Source organism: Bubalus kerabau, chromosome 5 (assembly GCF_029407905.1).
Source record: "Bubalus kerabau isolate K-KA32 ecotype Philippines breed swamp buffalo chromosome 5, PCC_UOA_SB_1v2, whole genome shotgun sequence".
Classification (NCBI taxonomy): domain Eukaryota; kingdom Metazoa; phylum Chordata; class Mammalia; order Artiodactyla; family Bovidae; genus Bubalus; species Bubalus kerabau.
The window spans coordinates 106,760,324-106,780,569 of record NC_073628.1 but is presented as its reverse complement, the minus strand read 5'-3'; the positions used below and the strand labels follow the sequence as shown (position 1 = coordinate 106,780,569).

The 20,246-nt window shown below is 55.8% G+C and overlaps 1 protein-coding gene across 1 annotated transcript; it reads left to right on the top strand.

Annotated features, from left to right (window-relative positions):
- The first annotated feature begins 1,973 nt into the window (after positions 1–1,973).
- Positions 1,974–20,087, top strand: EFHD2 (EF-hand domain family member D2). The gene is made up of 4 exons (XM_055582627.1): positions 1,974–2,346; positions 15,369–15,516; positions 17,011–17,145; positions 18,334–20,087. Exons 1-4 carry the CDS (start codon positions 2,039–2,041, stop codon positions 18,463–18,465), a joined length of 723 nt encoding a protein of 240 aa, XP_055438602.1. The 5' UTR covers positions 1,974–2,038; the 3' UTR covers positions 18,466–20,087.
- The last annotated feature ends 159 nt before the right edge of the window (positions 20,088–20,246 follow it).

Below are 20,246 nucleotides of genomic sequence, written 5' to 3'. Positions count from 1 at the left end.
CCCGGAGTTTACTCAAACTCATGTCCATCGAGTCGGTGATGCCTTCCAACCATCTCATCCTCTGTCATCCCCTTCTCCTCCCACCTTCAGTCTTTCCTAGCATCAGGGTCTTTTTCCAATGAGTCGGTTCTTTGCATCAGGTGACCAAAGTATTGGAGTTTCAGCTTCAGCATCAGTCCTTCCAATGAATATTCAGGACTGATTTCCTTTAGGATTGACTGGTTGGATCTCCTTGCAGTCCTAGGAACTCTCAAGAGTCTTCTCCAACACCACAGTTCAAAAGCATCAATTCTTCAGTGCTCAGCTTTCTTTATAGTCCAACTCTCTCATCCATACATGACTACTGGAAAAACCATAGCTTTGACTAGACGGACCTTAGTTGGCAAAGTAATGTCTCTGCTTTTTAATATGCTGTCTAGGTTGGTCATAGCTTTTCTTCCAAGGAGCAAGTGTCTTTTAATTTCATGGCTGCAGTCACCATCTACAGTGATTTTGGAGCCCCCCAAAATTAATTCTAGCAATATCTTTTTTTTTTTTAAGGAAAGCATATTTTTTTAAAGTCACTGAATTTGTTACAACACTGCTTCTGTTTTCTGTTTTGGTTTTTTGGCCCAGAGGCATGTAGGGTCTTAGCTCCCTGATCAGGAATGAATCCATACGTTGGAAGTGCAGAGTCTTCACCACTGGACCGCCAGGGGAGTCCCAGCAATATTCTTAAACTGTGGGAAATCGACAAATATCAACTGAGGATCTGTTCTTTGGGAATCAGTCTGTAACAGCTCGCTGGTTTTACATTCTCAAGTGCTCTCTGTTTCCAGAGCACTGGTTTTTTTAAGCCCTAAGCCCATCTCTTCCCTGGCGGAAGCTGTTTCTGCAGTCTTGAGAATCATCCTAACATTTTAGAGAACAAGCACAAAGCACAGTAGTGATTCTCAAACTTCATGTAGCCAAACGCCCCTGGGTGTCTGTTAAAATGTAGATTTCTGGGTCCCACTCCAGAGATCAGATTTGTTTTTCTGGATTGGAGTCTGGAAACTGGTACTATCAACCAGCCCCTCTCCTCCCCTGAGGGAGTCCTGATGCTGGAAGTCCACAACTCTTCAGTTTTAAGGTGACAGACCAGACCACAGAGAGAAATTCTCTCTCTGGCCTCTTCCTGACACCCCATCCCTTGAGCCTTGGGAGAGGACACCTCTTCTCTGGGGTCCCACTGAAATGGCAACATCAAGATCTCCCTGCCAGATCCCCTAAAATAAAGTCACAGACGACCGCATGGCCCGGTAGCTATTCTGCCAAGTCATTCATGTTATGTGCTGACCCGCGGGGAGAGGACCAGGCCCTTCTCCCTTGCTCTTTCTTGAGGTGTCTCCGAGGACCTCAAGACTGAGGCCCAGCGCCATCTCCCTCGCAGCTGCTGGTCTTTCCCTTTCCAAAAGATGTGGCGGCTCCACCTGCGGGTACATCTAGACAGGGTATCCTGCACACGGGGTCCACCTTCTTCATTAGCCTCGCAACCCTCATGGAGAGCGCCAGTGTGTAACATCGAGTGGTCTCCATGGCAACCGACAGGGTGTCACGCCGACACGAGATTACGACCTCACGGCGTGGGGATTCCAGAGAAGGGGTTGGGGGCGGCGCCCCTCTGAGCCCCAGACCCACGCCCAAACTGCAGGGAAGGACCCCCGCCTTCCTTCCCGCCTCGATCGCCTGACCTCTCCCGCTCAGTTGACACAGAGGACGGAGAGCGGGGGATGGGTTTCCACGGCGTCCCCCAACCTGACGCGGGGGGGCGGGGTACGGTGGCGGGCCCTGCGCTCCCGGCACATTTGAGCCGCTGCGACCGAGCCGGAGCAGGCGCGGGCTGCGCTGGGCCGGGATCAGGGGCGGGAGCGGGCGGGCCCCGCGAGGGGCGTAAGTCCCACCTTCGGGGGCGGTGCCTGGCGGTGGGGAGTGTCAGGAAGAGGAAGAGCGCGGCCAGAGGCGGTGCGGGCGCGCGACGAGCAGACGCCTGGCCGAGGCGAGCTGCGCGCGGGCCACCATGGCCACGGACGAGCTGGCCAGCAAGCTGAGCCGGCGGCTGCAGATGGAGGGCGAGGGCGGCGGCGAGGCCCCGGAGCAGCCCGGGCTGAACGGGGCGGCGGCGGCGGCGGCGGGAGCGCCCGACGAGACGGCCGAGGCGCTGGGCAGCGCGGACGAAGAGCTGAGCGCCAAGCTACTGCGGCGTGCCGACCTCAACCAAGGCATCGGCGAGCCCCAGTCACCCAGCCGCCGCGTCTTCAACCCCTACACTGAGTTCAAGGAGTTCTCCAGGAAGCAGATCAAGGACATGGAGAAGATGTTCAAGGAGTGAGTGCCCGCTCGACCCTGTTCCCCACCCACCCCGCGAGCTGGCCTCGGCTCCTGAGACCCCGCGCGGTCCCGGGACCCATGCGGCCAGCCGATCTCCCCGATCCCCGACACATCAGGGGCGAGGACCCCAGATCCCTTCCAGATAGTCACGAGGCTTCGGGACCTCCTCCCCACCACGCTTATGGGTCTGGGGACCCGCGGCCCCTGGCACGCGATCCCTTCTCACGGTGACGCTGCCCCCGGTACCCTATCCGCCCGCATACGGAGTGGGGGACCCCGCGGCTCTTTCTAGAGAAGCGCGAGCCTCCACTGCTACCATTCGCGTGGGTCTGGAGAGCTCGGATCTCTGGCCTAGGACCCCTGTCTTGTTAGCGATGCTTCTCCACACCCGCGCTCCACGAGACTGGGGGCCCCGTGGTCTCTGCCGCCTCCTCCTCCTCAGCTACTTGAATTCCCAACCAACCCCCCCACCCCCAAACGCGGGTCAGAAACACCCACCCCACCCTCTAGCGCCTCAACAAAGGTGACCGTTTCTTTCCCTGGCTGGGGTTTTTTCATTTCTTCCGCTCATCTCACATCTCCCTCAACGTGGGTTCTGGGCCGAGACCCCTCCCCCACTTTCCCTGCACTTATTCAGCATCTACCAGCAAACTGTGTCAGAGACCCTTCAGTCCCTCTCAGCTCTACCCCCATCCACTCCTTTAGCCAGGACCCCAACCCTTGACCCTCAGGTGATCTCCCTAGGGAGGGACCCCTTCCTCCCTGCCCTCTACTCCGCAGGTCTGTACAAACCCCACCACCAATAGTCCGGTCAGGACTGTCCCCCTCCTCCCTCTCCAGACAGCAGCTCCCTCCTCTTGCCCTCACCGCCCACTACGCCCTGAAGCTTTGCAGTCACTGGCTTTCTGTCAGAAGGCCCCATCTCTCCTTTCCCCTCTTCCCTCACTGCGTGCCCCCTGCCCTCCCTGCAGAGGGTCACCTCCTATCTAACTTGGCTGGTGGCTCTCACCTCAGCCCTTCCTCCATCCCTTTTTCCACACCCCATGGCCTCAGCAGGTTGGACAGGTACTTTCAGGCCTATGGACTTACCCTTCCCCCAACAAAAAAACTTTAAATCTCTTAAGTGACTGGAGAGAAAAACTTCCTGATGCCATTCGGATCCACCCCTGGGTTCACCCTCTTGGGACTGAGATAATCAAATGCACTGCCCCCCAGCAGTGAGGGGGCTAGTGGGAGTGGGGGCCGTGAAGGTGCTCAACCCCCCTCCCTTTGATACTCTTCCCCACCCACCTCCTGTTGCCCATGGCCCCTGCCTCTGGCAGGCAAAACAGCCCCGGGGGTGTGATCTGGAATAGGTCTGGAAATGGATCCAAAAAGGTAGACCCGTCCTGAGGTCAAGTCTCAGGTGAGGAAGTCAGGAGGTCTGGCAGCCACCTTGGCTGGGGCAGGAGGTGGGGGCAGGCTGGGGCAGTGTGACCCAGCGGCAAGCAGGAAGCCCAGGGTGTTTTGCAACCCCCCAGCTTGAGAAAGGCTCTTTCCCACTTCTTACTGCTTACTGCGGCTGCTGCTTCTGCATTTGACCCTTATTGTAGGGAAGAGGTTTTTTGGTTCTCAGACCTGGATGGCTGGGAACCCCATAATTTTTTCCGAGGGTCAGCCTGGGGCAGAACTGAGTCCTTAACCCCACCCCAGGCCTCTGCACGGACACCCCTGGTCCCTGAGGAGCCTGCTCCTTTGCCTCCAGGGTCTTGGTTTAGGAGTTCTTCTCAAGTTTTTTCCTGATCAAAACTGGCCTTATCAGAAGCGCAGGAGTTCCAGGATTCCAGACCCAATAGAGGGCAACTTCCTTGTAGACTCTGCTGAACCCCTCCCACCCCCCACAGGGAAGTATAGGAGAGATTATTCAGCTGCTTGACCCCTGTATTCACAGTGCCCAAGGACTAAGGAGCTCCGCCACTCCTCCCAGCGCCCCATGACATAGAACTGTCATCACCACTGTGGCGCAGTTGGGCAGTCTGGGCGCAGAGAAGTGAAGTAACTTGCCAAGAACACACAGCTAGAAAATGATGGAGTCAGGCTCTAAACCCAGGTCTATGACTCCAGAATTCATGTTCTTCCCTCCTGGGTTTCCCATCACAGATGTCTGCCTCCACAAGGGGACGATCACCCAGCACCCCCTTCCATATTCATGGCTGATTTTCCCCCACATGGACCCACCACCTCCTACTCTTGGGCTTCCATGACATCCCTTCTACCCCCAAGAAAAATAAAAAGAAGGAACAGTTTGGAGAACCCGGACACGCCAAATGAGCAGGGACTTGGGATTGCTTCCCTGGTGGCTCAGACAGTAAAGAATCTGCCTGCAATGCAGGAGACTTGGGTTTGATCCCTGGGTTGGGAAGATCCCCTGGAGAAGGGCCCAGCAACCCCCTCCAATATTCTTGCCTGGAGAATCCCATAAACAGAGGAGCCTGGTGGGCTACAGTCAGTGGGGTCACAAAGAGTCGGACATGACTGAGTGACTAACACCTTCACTAAATGGGAAGCTGCAGCTTGTTTAGAAGGAGCACGTGTCTTGGGGAGTGATCGTGAACCTGCATTTGCAGAGCAAGCTCACTTTTATGGAGGCTGTTTTTGGTATGAGTTTGATGAGGGATACTTTGGTGAAAATTGAGTGGAGCTGAACCCCTGGAGCCCCATCTTGGCACCACTGCTGCTTGATGGGGTGCTGCTTGGCAGGGATGGGGTAGGGGGGCAGGAAGGGGCCAGGGAGCTGGACTTCTAGGGAAGGAAGTACCGCCCGCCGGGGGGCCCTGGCGAGGAGGGAAGGCGGCAGATTTTGTATTCAAGGAAACAAGGCTTCACTGTGCCAGCGGAGCCCAGCCCAGCCGAGTCCCGGCTGTGAACAGCCAACAGACAGGCTCTCATAGAAGACAAAACCCCCGTTCTGCTTCTGCCATCCAAGAGGGGCTGCAGCCTCCTGGGTCCAAGCAGGGCTGGAGGATCACAGCCAGGGCTTTGCCGAGAGACTTCCACCCTAATCTGCAGCCCCCATGGCAGAGGGGAGGGGAGCCCAGGCCTCCTGGGAAACCGTCCCCCAGATCAGAGTGCAAGAGACGGGAGAGGGCAGAAGGAATTGGGAGCTGGACTTGCCTTGGAGGTCAGGAGATAGGAAGCAGGGCTTTGCTATGGAATTACCTAGTATGCCCGCCCTTCCCCTGGCCTCAGTCTTCCCATCTGTAAAAGGAGCACAATGACAGATGATTCTCAAAGATGATTCAGCAGTGACCTCCTTATGTCAGAGCAATCCTGAGCTGTCTGGATGACAGAACTGCCTTCTGGGGTCCTCCGGTTCATTCCATTCAGTGGTCATCAGCAGATTCTTCCTCAGGATGGAGATGGAGGGAGAAGAAAGGGGGCAGAGGGAAGATGGCCAGGCTCTCTACTATCACTGACCTTACACTCCTGGTAGTTTCCATCTAGGAGAGACCTTGGGGGGTTGTGATCAACCCTTCTCCCCATTTTACAGAAGAGAAAACTGAGGCCCGGGAAGGTGTAGTGACTTTCATGGGGAGATTTTCAATGACTGAACCAGAGCATCCTTATCTATACATTTGGGGACAGTGGTCCCTGCTTCTGGGGAGGGGGGGGCTGCAGGCAGGTGATGCACACGAGCTCTGGCACAGTGCCAGGCACCTGGAGGCACCTGACTCTCAGTCCGTCCTCCCCTTGCTGCCTCAGGCTCCTCCCATCACCTCTAACTCCACCCTCTCCCCTCCTCTGTCTGCTCATTCATTTAGGGTCCTGCCTGGGTCGGGAAGAAGGCCTCCCTGGAGAAGGAAAGGGCAACCCACTCCAGTATTCTTGCCTGAAGAATTCCATGGACAGAGGAGGGCTACAGTCCATAGGGTCTAGGGTAGCAAAGAGTCAGACTGAGTGACTAATGCTGGAGACCTCCAGGCAAGGGGCAGGGGTGTGGCCCCAGAGGGCCTCAAGGCAGCCACTTCTGGGCTGGCAACAGCCTGGGGCTGTTGCCTAGGGCTCTGTGGGGTTTTGTAAGCTGAGACCTGCCAGACAGGGAGGCAGCCATGTAATTCTGAACCTGCTGTGGAATCCGAGGACGATGCCCTAGTCCCCTGCCCGGCCCAGCCTCGTCCCCAGCCATTCCGTCTCATGACCCCTTGCGTCACAACAGCCAGTGCCCCTCTCTTCTTCCCACCCTTCCCTCCCCTCCACCTGCTCCACCTCAGGCTTTTGCAGCTCACAGCACCGCCCCCCTGCCCCCCAGCATAGCCCCTTGTCCTTTCTGGGAGACTGTCTGGTGCAGTGGTTAATGGCTGGGCCTTTGGAGTGTGCTACCCTGCCTCAGAGGATAAAGCATCTGCCTGCAATGTGGGCGACCCGGGTTCGATCCCTGAGTCAGGAAAATCCCCTGGAGAAGGAAATGGCAACCCACTCCAGTACTCTTGCCTGGAGAATCTCATGGACAGAGGAGCCTGGTAGGCTACAGTCCTACCAGGGGATAGGGGTCGCAAGAGTCAGACACTGAGTGATTTCACTTACTTACTTACTTACTTACCCTGGGTTGGAATCCCAGCTGTGAGCCCTGGGCAAGACACAGTAAACCCTTCTGAGCCTCACTTCCTCAGCTAGAACAGGGAGAACAATAGCCCTCACCTCCCAGAGTTGTTATGAAGTGTTTAATCCAGGGCTTGGCATAGAATAAGTCCTCACCAAGTTCCTGTCACTACCGTCCCAGCCCTGGCAGTGGTGGCTGAGGCAGAGATGGCTCCAAAAAGCCACTGGCTGCCTCCACTTACCCCCCACGGAGCTGCCCAGCCTGCCAGGCTGGCAACAGCCCTCTTGCTTTGGGCCCGAGTGACGGGCCTCAGCATGAGAACCTTCTTTCCCTCCTGCGGAACAGAAGCTTTGATTGACAGCTACATATGGCTTTGGGAAATAACAAAAATGGGGAATCGAATTCATTGTCGCTTAATTACGTGGAAGGCAGGTGGCAGAAAAAAGGGAAGAGCACCCAGCAGCCCGGGGATGACACAAAACTAGGGCTCTAGTTGGCTCCCGTGTGCCATTGCCCAGCGGGTGGGTACTCCATTTCTCAGAGTCTATTTCCCCTGGGGCTAAAGAACCTTCCTGGGAAAGTCCTGAGGATTAAGATGAGAAAGTCCTGGGGAACTCCCTGGTGGTCCAGTGGTTAGGACTCTGCACTTTCACTGCCAAGGGCCTGAGTAGTCCCTGGCCCAGGAACCAAGATCCTGGAAGCTGCATAGTGTGGCCAAAGAAAAAAACTACTGAGCCTTTGTAAAGAGTCCACCATCGTGTCTGGCTGGTGGGCTATTAAAAACATAGGTGACATTTTTTTAAAATGTAGGGTTCACTCTTTTGATCATATTTTGTTAAGTTTCTGTATGCAAGTTCCAGAGAATTAAGGGAAAAATAAAATTTCTGCCCTCAAGAAGCTTACAGTCTCATGAAAAGCAATGACATAGAGGGGTCTTTGGGAGTGAGAGAGGCTGGACCCCCAGGGCTGGAAACGTCGGGTTCCGTTTCTTTATTTCTACGAGGAGTACTGAAAGTTCTCTTGAAGGATGCCATGATGTCAGCCCTCCATAGCCAGCCCCCTGCCTCCACGCCCTCTCCTTGTTAAATGGAACCACCAGGCCCATGAGGCCCGGTGTATTATTTCAGGAACTGAATTGAATCCTCAGACCAGCCCAGTGAGGTGGGTGCTGTCATTCTCCCCATTTGCCAGATGAGAAAAGCAAGGCCCAAGGTTATAATAAGTGGCCAGGGCGGGATTAGAAGCAGGTCTGCCTACAGGGAGCTCCCAAAGCCAAGTGAGGGCGGTGTTTGTGGCTGGGGGACCGGGGAGGGGGGGCGGGTGGTGGGGGAGAACCCTCTGGGGGTTCAGAGGTTGGGTCCTGTGCCTACAGCAGCCAGAAGCCTGGTTTTCTGGGGAGGGAGGATTTTCTGGCCTCAGGCCTGTCCTCTGCTCTCCTACTTCCCTTGTGATTCTGAGTCACCTCTCCTCTCCCAACCCCCGGGGACTTTTGGTTCCCTTTTGGTTTGCGCCTTCCTGCTTTCTGTCTGTGCCTCTGGGTTCAGGGCCTAGCTTCAGCTCTAGGAGACCAGGCCTTGCAAAGCCAACCCCACACCCTCCAGCAGCTGAGGTCCCTCTGTCTGCCCAGCAGTCTTCTCCTTGGCTGATTTCCACTTTTTTAGGACTCTAGAGAAGGGTTCTAGGCCAGAGAGGTGCAGCCAGACAGAGCCAGGCCTGGGGACTCCTGAGCTGTGTAGAGAGAGAGGACCTCTGGGGCTGTTCCATTCCAGGAACTTTACCTCTTGTTTAATTCTTTCTTAACATCCTGTAAGATGGTCATCACCCATTTCACAGATAAGAAGACTGAGTCTCAGGTTTCTATGACTGAGGAGCAGACAGGATTTAAACTTGATCCTTCTGACTCCAAGTCTTTTGCTCCTATGGGACCCTATTAGGAGCATCTATCTCCTCATCAGCTTGTTAGAAATCCAGATGCTCGGGCTCCACCCTAGGCCTACTGGATCAGAGTCTGCATTTTAGTAAGACTCACCAGGTATGCACTTTAAGGTTTAAGAAGCACTGGGCCACCCCATAGCCTTCTCCCTGCCCCGTTGCTGAGTCTAGGGAGTGAGGCAATAACAAAAGGGAAGATTAAGTTAAGTAATAAACACTGGGTTATATTAGACATTCGGTATATGTCCTTTGCAATCACTGTTATAATAATAATTATTATTAAGAGCAGGCTGCGGAGAGACCCACTGCTATTGCTACCAGTGGAGGGAGCTGCCCTCCCAGGGTGGGGCTCAGTGAGAGATGCTTAAACCTGAGTTTAGGGTGTCCTGAGCCCTGACAGCCCCCAGCAGGTTGTCATCAGCCAGAGGGGGGCACCCACTTGATCCTTGGACTCCCTGGGAAGCCATAGGGGTAGCATCAGCCCCACCCTGGCCACACATTCACCCATACACGCTCACACACCCTCTCCTTCGCTGACACAGGGCAACAGATCGAGTGTCAGACTCTAAAGATAGGGCTGGAGGAAGTGGTGAGTGACTGGGCTTTCCCTGGCCGAGTCAGGCAGTCTGGGGGTGGGGGAGTGTAGGAACGGATGGGCACTACCGAACTGTCATCACCGAGCCTGTGGGTGTCTACCTGTACCAGGAGGAGGACCAGGCCAACCCAGCTGTAACAAGCAGCAAGGCCAGAATTTCCCTGGTGTCTAGAACTTTCCTACCTTCCCATTTCAGGACAAAGAGTAGAGGCCTTGAAGCCACTGAGGCCTCCCCAGACAGGATGGGGGAAGACCAGGTCTGTGAATACTGGGGCCAAAGTCAGGTGGGCCTGGGGGCTCAGTGGTCCATAAACACCTCTCTCTCCAGCTGTCTGTCCTCCTGGCAACCCCCATGGGCAGAGAGACCACCAGCAAAGGCCTGGGATGGGATGGGAACCAAAGGGGAGAGAATTGGGGTCCCCTATGCTCCCAAACCATTGCCCCCCTCCCCCTGTGCAGTGACTCTGATGGCTCCTCACTCTGCCATCAGACTGTATAGCACAGCTGGCCAATGGGGAGGGTCATATTAGAAAGAGCAACTTTCTAATAGAGAGTTCCAAAGCCAAAATGGGCTGTTTTAGTGGAGCAGTGAGCTTCCCGTCCTCAGAGGTATTCAAGCAGGAAAGCTGCATTAGGGGATCTGACCCTAACGAATGCTCAATGAGGTAGCCTCCAGTATCCCTCCCAACCTGAGTTTCTTTGTTACAGGGTCTGTAGGCATCAGAACACAGCATAGTAGTTAAAAGCACATGTTTTTCCTCAGGCTAGGGTTCTGATAGTCAGGTATGTCCTTGTTAGCTATGATCTTGGCCAAGTCACTTCCTCCCTGAGCCTCAGTCTGCTCGTCTGTAGTATGGGGATGTTTATGCCTGCTTCACCAAGTTCTTTGGAGAAGGAAATGGCAACCCACTCCAGTGGAGAATCCCAGGGATGGCGGAGCCTGGTGGGCTGCCGTCTATGGGGTCACACAGAGTCGGACACGACTGAAGTGACTTAGCAGCAGCAGCACTAAGTTCTTGAGAGGATCTGACACAAAGCACGTGGGGTAGTGCCTGCCACGTAGTACGTGCTCAGCCAAGAGGAGCCACTAATGATAATATTGTTATGAAATAGGGGCAGGCCCTGCACACTATCAGAGCTGGCCGCTGCTCAGCCCCAGAACTCCGGGTTATCAGAACCAAGGGAGGAGGAGCAATCGCCAAGAGGGCCCTGCAGCCCAAAGGGGCAAAGTCTGCCCGGGTGGTGGCCGCTGCTCCACTTTCAAGGACAGATGGGAGGGGATTTTGTCACCAGCATCCGGGGCCGGCAGCAGCTGAGCCCTCCCTGTTGAGAACTGTTGGTGGGGGGGGGGGGGGGGGGTAGGAATGTGGGCACAGTGCCAGATGCAGCAGCCTCCGTCCAGTGCTGGAGAAACGTGCTGAGCTCCCAGCCCAGGAGCTTTGTTGTCAGTCCCGCCGGATGGAATTGGTCCTCCCAGGCAGGTCCCAAGCCTCTGCTCTCAGCCCAGCCTCCCCCAGCCCTGCAGGCTTGAGAATTCAGGACCTCTCACGGGACCACGAAGAAGAGGGAAGCAGGCAGGTAGGGAGGGAGCAAAGTTTACAGCTTTTGGAATCTTGCTGATCTCTAGCTGTGTGACTCTGGGCTGCTTGCTACCCACTCTGGGCCCCAATTTCCCTACATGACATGAAGCGGGTAGACCAGGCATCCAGACGGATCTTGTGTACATTCTTTGCCTGGATCCTCTGAGCTACCTGTAGCCTCAGCTCCAGCTCAGGGCAAGGGCTGTTGGAAGAGAGGGTCTCCCCAGCCAGGGATACACCTGTTTCCCAGCATCCTACTAACAGCATTCTCTCCTGGGTTGCCAGGCATCCTCCTGCTGGTGGCAGTGACCGTCTTCCCCTTTCTCACTTCCCTCTCTGTCAGAGGAGGAACTGGAGGGTTACCCAGGACTGGGGCTTCTCTCTCTCTCTGCCCAGTGAGAGAGCAAAAGATTATATCTCTCCACCTCCCCAAGTGGCAGGGTCTCTGAATCCAGCCTAATGGGGGCTGGGAATGGAAGTAGTTGGACCTTCAGAGGAGGTGCTCGTGGGACCCCTCATTCATCTTGTCCACCCCCTACCTCCAGGCCAGTCTACAGCAAGCATTTCCTCCCAGCCATACACAATCAGGACTGGGGAAGAAATTGTATTTTTTACCACTATTATTATTATCACGATTTTTATATTATATGTACAAAGTACTTAACTAGTATCTGGCACATTAAAAGTTCTCAATAGAGCTATTATAATCAAGTTAGCAGGTTTTAGGCACATATTACGTATTAGGTGTTTTATATCCTTGTGTGCGTACGTGTGCGGGCTTTGTTGTTGTTCAGTCGCTCAGTTGTGTTCAACTCTTCGCGGCCCCATGGACAGCAGCACGCCAGGCTTCCCTGCCCCTTACCATCTCCCAGAGCTTGCTCAAACTCATGTCCATTGAGTCGGTGATGCCATCCAGCCATCTCGTCCTCTGTCATCCCCTTCTCCTCCTGCCTTCAATCTTTCCCAGCGTCAGGGTCTTTTCTAATGAATCGGCTCTTCACATCAGGTGGCCAAAGTATTGGAGCTTCAGCTTCAGTATGGGCTTAGTCATGTCCAACTCTTTGTGACACCATGGACAGTCGCCCGGCAGGCTCCTCTGTCCATGGGATTTTCCAGATAAGAATACTGGAGTGGGTTGCCATTTCCTGTTCCAGGGGATTTTCCTGACCCAGGGATTGAACCCATGTCTCTTGCATTGGCAGGCAAGTTCCTTACTAACTGCAACACCTGGAAAGCCCATTTTATATATCCATAATCTCCTTTACTCTCAAACCCTAATGATAGATGTTAACAATAATAATAATTCAGCAGTGGTACTGTAATTAGTGTGTATTAATTAAGTACTTATTGTGGGCCAGCCTCTGCTCAGAATCTTTGTGGATCCTCTCTTAACCCTTGCCTTGAGCCTGAGATGGGTCTGATCTCCATGGTGTGAATGGGGAAATTGAGGCACCTGGGGTCGTGTGATTTGAACAGGGTCACCTAGCCCGCAGATGGCAGAGCTGGGGTTTGGACTCGGGTCAGTCTCAGCAGAGATGCTGTGAGCACAAACCTCCAGGGTTTACCTAGGAAGAATCTAGCTGATCCAATGACCCAGAGCCCGCCCACATCAGAGCCCAGGGCACATGGTGGAGGTCCACTCCCCCGAGGGGGGAGGGAGTCCAGTGTTGCCACCTCTGGGGCCCCACCTCCCACTCCAGCACCTGCTTCTCCCTGCTCTCTGTCACCTCCCCTTGGTGGCTGATCCTCCGGCACTACGGCCAGCACTGTCCCCCTGGGGGCGGGAGCCCAGACCTGGTAATTGATAGATGCTTGATTGACGCAGACAGCGGTTCAGGCCGTGGTTTGAGCTGCAGCCCAGACAGACCTGGGAGCTGCCAGAGACCGAGATCCAGAGCCCTCGTTTCTGTCCAAGTGTGGACACTTTATCTGCACTTCCTCTGAAACTGAGCCACCCCTGGCTGCAAGAGAAACCCTTGAGCAGTAAATAAAGCTGAGACTCAGGAGAGGCTAGTGGGGCAATGGAGAGGGTCAAGTGTGGGAAGCGCGGGGATGGGGGGCTGGACCCCTGGCCAGTGCCCAGACCTTTATAGTCCCTGTTCTCTAATCAGTCACGTGGGGCCATAACTGACCCCCCAGGATTGCTGAGCATAGAGGTGTGGAGACAAACTGCCTGGCACATAGTAGGAGCTTCATAAAAGTAACTAAGTCCATGATAGTGCTGGTAGCTGCCGTTTCTGGAGCCAGAGCTGTGCTAAGTGCTTCTCACGTATGAACCCCTTCAGTCCCCACAGTGACCCTACGAAAGGGTCACCATCATACCAGGGGTTCTTGGCCTCGGTGGGAGGTTCTCTGGCACAGTCTCCTAGAACCCAGGCCATCTGCTCCAGCCCTGACATGTCATCGCCAAACGTCACTGGAGCCCAAGTTCAGAAAGAGGTCGGGCCTTTGTTTTCCTCAGGGACACTGAGGAGGGGCATCCGTATGACTGACCCTGGAAAGACTGACTCCTCTGTCGTTGGGCTGCTCTCCTCCTGGGTTGCTCCAGGGCCGCTCCAGTACCGGTCAGTAAGGCTCAAGGAGCAGCCACCCCGCCTGTTACCAACTGGCAAACAGACTCCAAAGATGGAAGATGAGGGGCTCCACTGTGCCCCCCACAGGGTCCCTCCAGCTCTAAGTGGAGTCTGGACCACAGGATCGTTGGTCTTCCTGACCTTCTCAAGTCCCACAATCCTCCACTGCATCCTCTCTGTTATCTGCTTCCACCTTGGCTGTGGCCACTGCCCGAACTCCAGCCTCCTCTCTCCATGGTGGGGGAAGAGGCCTCAGGACCCTGTGTTCCCTGCAGGGTTCCCAGAGACCTGTCTTCCCTGTGCTGCGTCACTTCCAACCACTGACTCACTTGCTCGTGAACTATTTATACCCCTCGCACAACTGCTCCGCTCAGCGCTCCTCTGTTCTGCTGGCAGCCCCAGGACGTGTGGAGGGGGGCTGGGCCCAGCCAATTGGCAAGTCTGTGAGCCCTCCAGACGTGGGATAGAAGCCCAGCTCCTTCCTCTACTGCTGTGTGACCTTGGGCAGCTCACTTCACCTCTCTGAGCCTTCGTTTTAAATGAAGGGGATTAAGTAAAATGAAGTAGGTAAATTTCCCAGCACAAAGATAAGATTTCAAAAGCTGGTTGCTATCAGATTCCCATAGTTGTATGAAGTATACCTGGAGATAGGGGAAGGGAACTGGGGAGCCCTTGAAGAGGGGACAGAAACGAGATGAGTGTTTATGTAGGAAATCCAAGTCTGCAGAAAGTTTCTGGGACTCAGCCCCTCTGTGTCATAGTAATGTCACCAGCACCGTCACCCAGCCATCTTGAGGCCTTGAGGAGCTGCACAAGGGTCTTTAGGCTCAGGAGGCCCACTTGGCCAACACTGAGATGACCCTCCCCCACCTACCAGGAGGCAATCAGAGCAGTTGCTTAGTTGGCCTGATAAGAGGGCCTGGCTGGGCTGTGGGAACAGCGCCCACATCCGCCAGGCTGTGTGCTCCCAGCACCAGCAGCAAGCACCTCCCCCACCGGGGGACGGGCCGGAGGGCAGCTCTGACCCTCTCTTACCACAAGGAAGCCGGTCAAGCAAGCTGTTTAGACTCTGCGCCTCACCCTGTCTGTCTCTCTGCCAGGCCATGAGTGGTAGAAAAAAGAGACCCGGAACGTGCAGGGCAGAGACACAGTCATCACCTCATCATTGTTCCAGGCCTTTCCAGCCACCGCTGTACCCCTCTGCAGGCACCCTGTGCAAGTTGTTCCCTGAACACACCCCAGGCCACATTCCAGAAAACTCCCCTCCCTCCTGTGAGCCCTGGCCCCTACCCTTAGACGTGTGGTTCCTTCTGCCTCCCTCCTGGGTGGGGACAGGGAGAGGGGGAGATATGGAGCCAAGATGTCCCTCGAGGGCCTGTGGAGGTGCCTAAGGATGGTCAGTGAGTTCTTACATCAGGGCCCACCCTCCCAGTCCGTACCCCATATGATATTGTGAATTCTTCCTACATGCTTGTCATGTCTCATTCAGTAGATAGGGGCTGTGGTTTCAGCTTCCCTGTGTAGCAGGTTTGGCCAAAAGTTGGCACTGCTCAACATGTAAGAGGCTGCCGGGCCACGTGGTGAGCTCCCCATCATCAGAGGTAACCAAGCAGTCACTGGGCCACAAATCAGCCTTGGCTGAGTTCCTCGCTAGGAGGTGACTTTTGAGCTCCTAGGCTCCTTGCGCTCTGGCTTATCACCACTCTGGCTGGTGAGGAACAAGTGTCAGGATGTCCTAAAGCCTCTCTTTGCACCCACAGGTACGATGCCGGCCGGGATGGATTCATTGACCTGATGGAGCTAAAGCTCATGATGGAGAAACTTGGAGCTCCCCAGACCCACCTGGGCCTGAAAAATATGATCAAGGAGGTGGATGAAGACTTTGACAGCAAGCTCAGCTTCCGGGAGGTGAGCTTCCTCCTCCCCGTGGGGGGCAACACTGTTGGGGGTTTGGTGGTGCGGAGAGACTCACCCCGGCCTTGTCGCTGAGTTGCTTGTCCTTGAACAGCCACTGTTGAATGGCTGATTGTTGGCTGAATGAGGTTTCAGCAGATCGTAGAGCAGGTCCCCAGGGAGATTCTGAGATGCCTAAGTGAAAAGAAGGTCCATCCATCCCTTCATGTAGTGAGCACTTATTTTATTTATTGATTGATTGATTTTTATTTATGTCTGTGTTGGGTCTTCACTGCTGCGCGAGCTTTTCTCTACTTGCAGAGAGCTACTCTCTGGTTGCAGTGCTCAGGCGTTTCATTGCGGTGGCTTCTCCTGTTGCAGAGCGTGGGCTCTAGGTGCACGAGCCTCGGTAGTTGTAGCACAGACTCAGTGGTTGCGGCTCATGGGCTCTAGAGTGCATACTCAGGAGTTGTGGCCCACAGGCTTAGTTTGCCCCACCGCCTGGACCAGGGATCAAGCCCATGTCCCCCGCTTTGGCAGGCAGACTCCCCATCCACTGTACTATCAGGGAAGTCCCGTATGCCTGACCCCAGGTGGGCTCTGGGAGTACAGAGAAAGACCCTGTGCTCCAGGGGTCCTGGCGGGCAGAGGGGGAGATGCACAGAGAGTGAAACGATAGGATGCTGTGACTGAGGAGAAGAGGGGGCAGATGGAGGAGGGACTTGCCCTGCAGGTCCAAGAGGAGCAGGCCCTGGGCCAGGTGACTTCACAGTCCAGCCCTCAGCCTCACTCTGAGATGGGAGCCATGAGCGAACCTGTTTGCTGGAGGAGGAAACCGAGGCTCCAAGCCAGACAGCAATGGCACTGGCCTCCTAGGCAGCACAGGGGTTAAATGCCAGCTGTGGCCTCTGGAGGGTCAGCTCTCAGGTGGGCCCTGGAGAGCTAGCAGGAAGCATAGAGGAGGCAAGCAAGAGAAAGGTGGCCCAGGCACCTGGGGGAGCCGAGGCCCAAGGAGGACGGTGCAGGCAGTACACGACGATGGTATGGACTCAGGACCTGGGTTCAAGTCCTCCTCCGTGACTTTCCGGTGCTGAGCCTCACTCTTTCTGTAAAATGGGCACAATCATATACCTTCAGGGCTCCGTAAGTGGGATTTAAGGTGGACTGGTTTGGAGAACAGTGGAGACAAAGGTAAGAGGTAAGTTGAGGCTTTTGCTGGGAGCTGAGCATGGGCAGAGCAGCCTGCAGGAGCCCCAATCCTGAGGTGGACAGGAGATAGGTCACCTAGCCTCCCATTTTACAGATGGGCAACTGAGGCCCAGAGAGGAGGGGCCCAGCAGCCTGTTCAGAAACACAGAGCATGGAGAGTGGAGAGCCCAGGCCTCTGGCTCCCAGGCCCGCGAGCACCTCTCTTCCCAGGGAGGCCTGTAGCAGGCCCGGGGGTGGGCAGGCTGTGGCCCCTCCCACTCTCTTCCTGATGACGTCAGTGTTCTGTTCTCCCTGCCACAGTTCCTCCTGATTTTCCGCAAGGCAGCAGCCGGGGAGCTGCAGGAGGACAGCGGGCTGCACGTGCTGGCCCGCCTCTCTGAGATCGACGTGTCCACCGAGGGTGTCAAGGGGGCCAAGAGCTTCTTTGAGGCCAAGGTAAGGAATGGGGGGCTGTGGGGTGCCCTGACCCCACTTGAGGATAGGGGTGGCTGGGATCCACCAGGACCCTGAGTTAGCAGAAGGATCAGCATGTCCCCTTCCTGTACCTGCTGAGGCCACAGACAAGAGGTGGGGAGCTGACGCCTATCAGGGCCCATGTCGTTCCTGGCTTCTGTCCCCTCCCATCCACCTTGTGATCCTTTCCAGTTTACCCCTTCTCTCCTCCAGGGATGGGTGAGAAGTATGTATTCTTGAAGAGGGAACAAGGGGCACTTTGAGATGCCCCTGCCCTGGCACACAGAGCCACTACACAAAGGACTGGGCTTTAAAAGGTGGGACCAAGAAACAGCAGAGCAGGCCCAGAAACATAGCACTGGTCCCCAGGGCCTCTCTGAGACACTAGCCCTGCCAGCCCCAGCCTGGATGGAGTGTGATGGCCCCAGAGGCCAACTCCAGGCATGGCACAGGTTCAGGTGGAGGGGACAAGTATGGTTCCTGGATCCTGTCTTGCCAGGGCCCTGGGGCTCCTGCCTGTTCTTGCTTCTCCCCATCTTCATGTTAGCTAAGAACATTTTTTCTAAAGGCCTCCTCCCACCTCCTTCTGGGCTTCTAGAATTGATGGGATGTTTCCGGGTTCAGTTGGGCTTCCCAGGACAGGAAAAGGATAAGAATAGCTACATCAGAAGCTCTCAGTTACAGGACCCACACTCTGCAACAGCCACTGAATGTATCTTATCTCTTTTAATCCTCTCCATGTACCTATGAGATCAGAGTTATTAATCACCAGGCTCTACATATGGGCTCCCCTGGTAGCTCAGTTGGTAAAGAGTCTGCCTGCAGTGCAGGAGACCCAGGTTCAACCCCTGGATGGGGAAGATTCCCTGGAGGAGAAAATGGCAACTCACTCCAGTATTCTTGCCTGAGAAATGCCATGGACAGAGAAGCCTGGCAGGCTACAGCCTATGGAGTCACGAGTCAGACACAACTTGGCGACTAAATCACTACCAGGCTCTAAATGGAAGAACTGAGGCTCAGAGAGGTGACTGAGGTGTCAAGCCGAGGGTCTGGATGGTGGGAGACAGAGCATTGGTTGGGGTGGGATGGAGGGCACAGCAGAACTAGAAGAGACCCCAGAGAGACCGCCTCCAGTCCTGACCACCCGACTCCCACCCGACCCCATCCCAGGTCCAGGCCATGAACGTGTCCAGCCGATTCGAGGAGGAGATCAAGGCAGAGCAGGAGGAGAGGAAGAAGCAGGCAGAGGAGATGAAGCAGCGGAAAGCGGCCTTCAAGGAGCTGCAGTCCACCTTCAAGTAGCGAGGCTACGCCCCACCATGTGGCCCCGGCCCTGGCGCCCGGTCTGGCCCATGAGGGTGGCAAGGGTGGGCAGACCGGAGGCCCAGCTTGATCCTCGGCTCTGCCCGAAGGGACCATGCTAAAAAGCTACAGATGTCTGTGAACAAGCCGGTCGACGGGGTCTCCCAGAGCGGCCTGGCCTCTCCCCGCTCCCTCTGCTGTTCCTGAGGCCGCGACACCAGCTGCCCGGCCAGTCCTGCTCCTTCGCCTCCTGGCTGCCCGCTGCCTGCCCCAGCCGCGCCTGCTCCGGGCTCTAGGGCGCACCCTGCTGGGAGGCTGCCCTCCACACACACTCGTCTCCTCCCTGCACCTCCCCCATCCACATCGTCCCCACCCCAGAGGCCAGCTGCCCTTCACCTACAGGCTGCACCGCCCCCACGGCCCTGGGGCCCCTCCCTAGACTGGGCGAGCGACAGATGGCAAGAATCGCAGCCCCATAGTGCTGATCAGTGGCACCCGGCTCCCCACGCCCAGCACCTGTTCCTGCAGCCCTGCCTCCTCTCTCTGCTGGAATCAAGGGGGGCACTTCTGTCCTGGCCAAGGGACCCAAGGCCCTGGCCCACCCGCCCACCCCCCTGTCCCCCAGCTGACATGGAAACCCCAGCCCTCTGGGCCCCAGCCAGGCAGGGTGAGGGGGCATCTCTGCCAATCTACCTCACGGGCCCACACTCTGCCGGCCATGCCATGGATCATGGGCCGGGAAGGCTCTGGGGGCAGAAACACCACTCCCTGGTCGCCCCCTCACCCCACACCGGCCCACAGCAGCCAGAGGGTCCCGGGAGAAGAGGGGGCAGGGAGGAGGGCTTGGCCCCTTCATGGGGAAGGAAACCAGCACACCTCCATTCTCTAGGAGGTGTCCAAGAAGTGCTTTAAATGGTTTGCACGGACCAGGTGGTTGGGAGCAGGGGGCCTGGCTGGGCTCTTTCACGCCATCCTTCCCCGAATGACGTTCACCGCCTTGGCACCAGCGACGGGAACCTGTCCCATCACACCCACCCCCTGAGGGTGCACGGGGACCCCAGCCCCCCCGCCCCGTGCCCCTCCCCAGATGGGCCGTGGCCAAGCCTGTGCCACCAGCCAGGCCCTACACGGCTCCCCATGTGCGCGCTCACACGTGTGTGTGTCCGTGTGTGTGCGTGTCTGTGTCCGTTGCTGTGTCGTGAAGCTGTGCCCGTCCCCCAGTCCAAACAAGTGAATGGCCGCCGAGGCCACAGTTATGCAACTTTTCGTGTGTATTGTGACAGCGTCACTGCTTTTTAAACTTGATAATTCTTTATTTTAGTAAGATGCCCCAAGAGTCCACACAACTTCTGTTGGACTTGCAGAGGTTTTATTTTTTTGGCCTTAGAATCTGCAGGAATTAGGAGGTACTGACCCCCGTGCAGCAGCCTTGGCCCTGGATTGCGTTTGCCTTAGCGGATATGTTTATACAGATGAATATAAAAAGTTCTCTTTCTTTGGGCTTATTGCTTTTTTTTTCTCTCCTCGCATCTCACCAAAAAAAAAAAAAAAAAAAAGCTACTTCTTCATTCGGTGGTACGATTATTTTTTTTAACTAAATAAGATAAAATTCTATATTCTTATGTGTGTGTGGTTCTTGTTGGGGTGGGAGACGGGAGGGGCTGGGAAAGGAGTGGACAGGGCGAGGTCACCTGGGTATGGGGGCAGCATTTGCTCAGGTGGCTCCCATGTCAGAAGCCAGGGAGACGAGGGGACTCAGGACTTCTTCCTAAGGGGAGAAG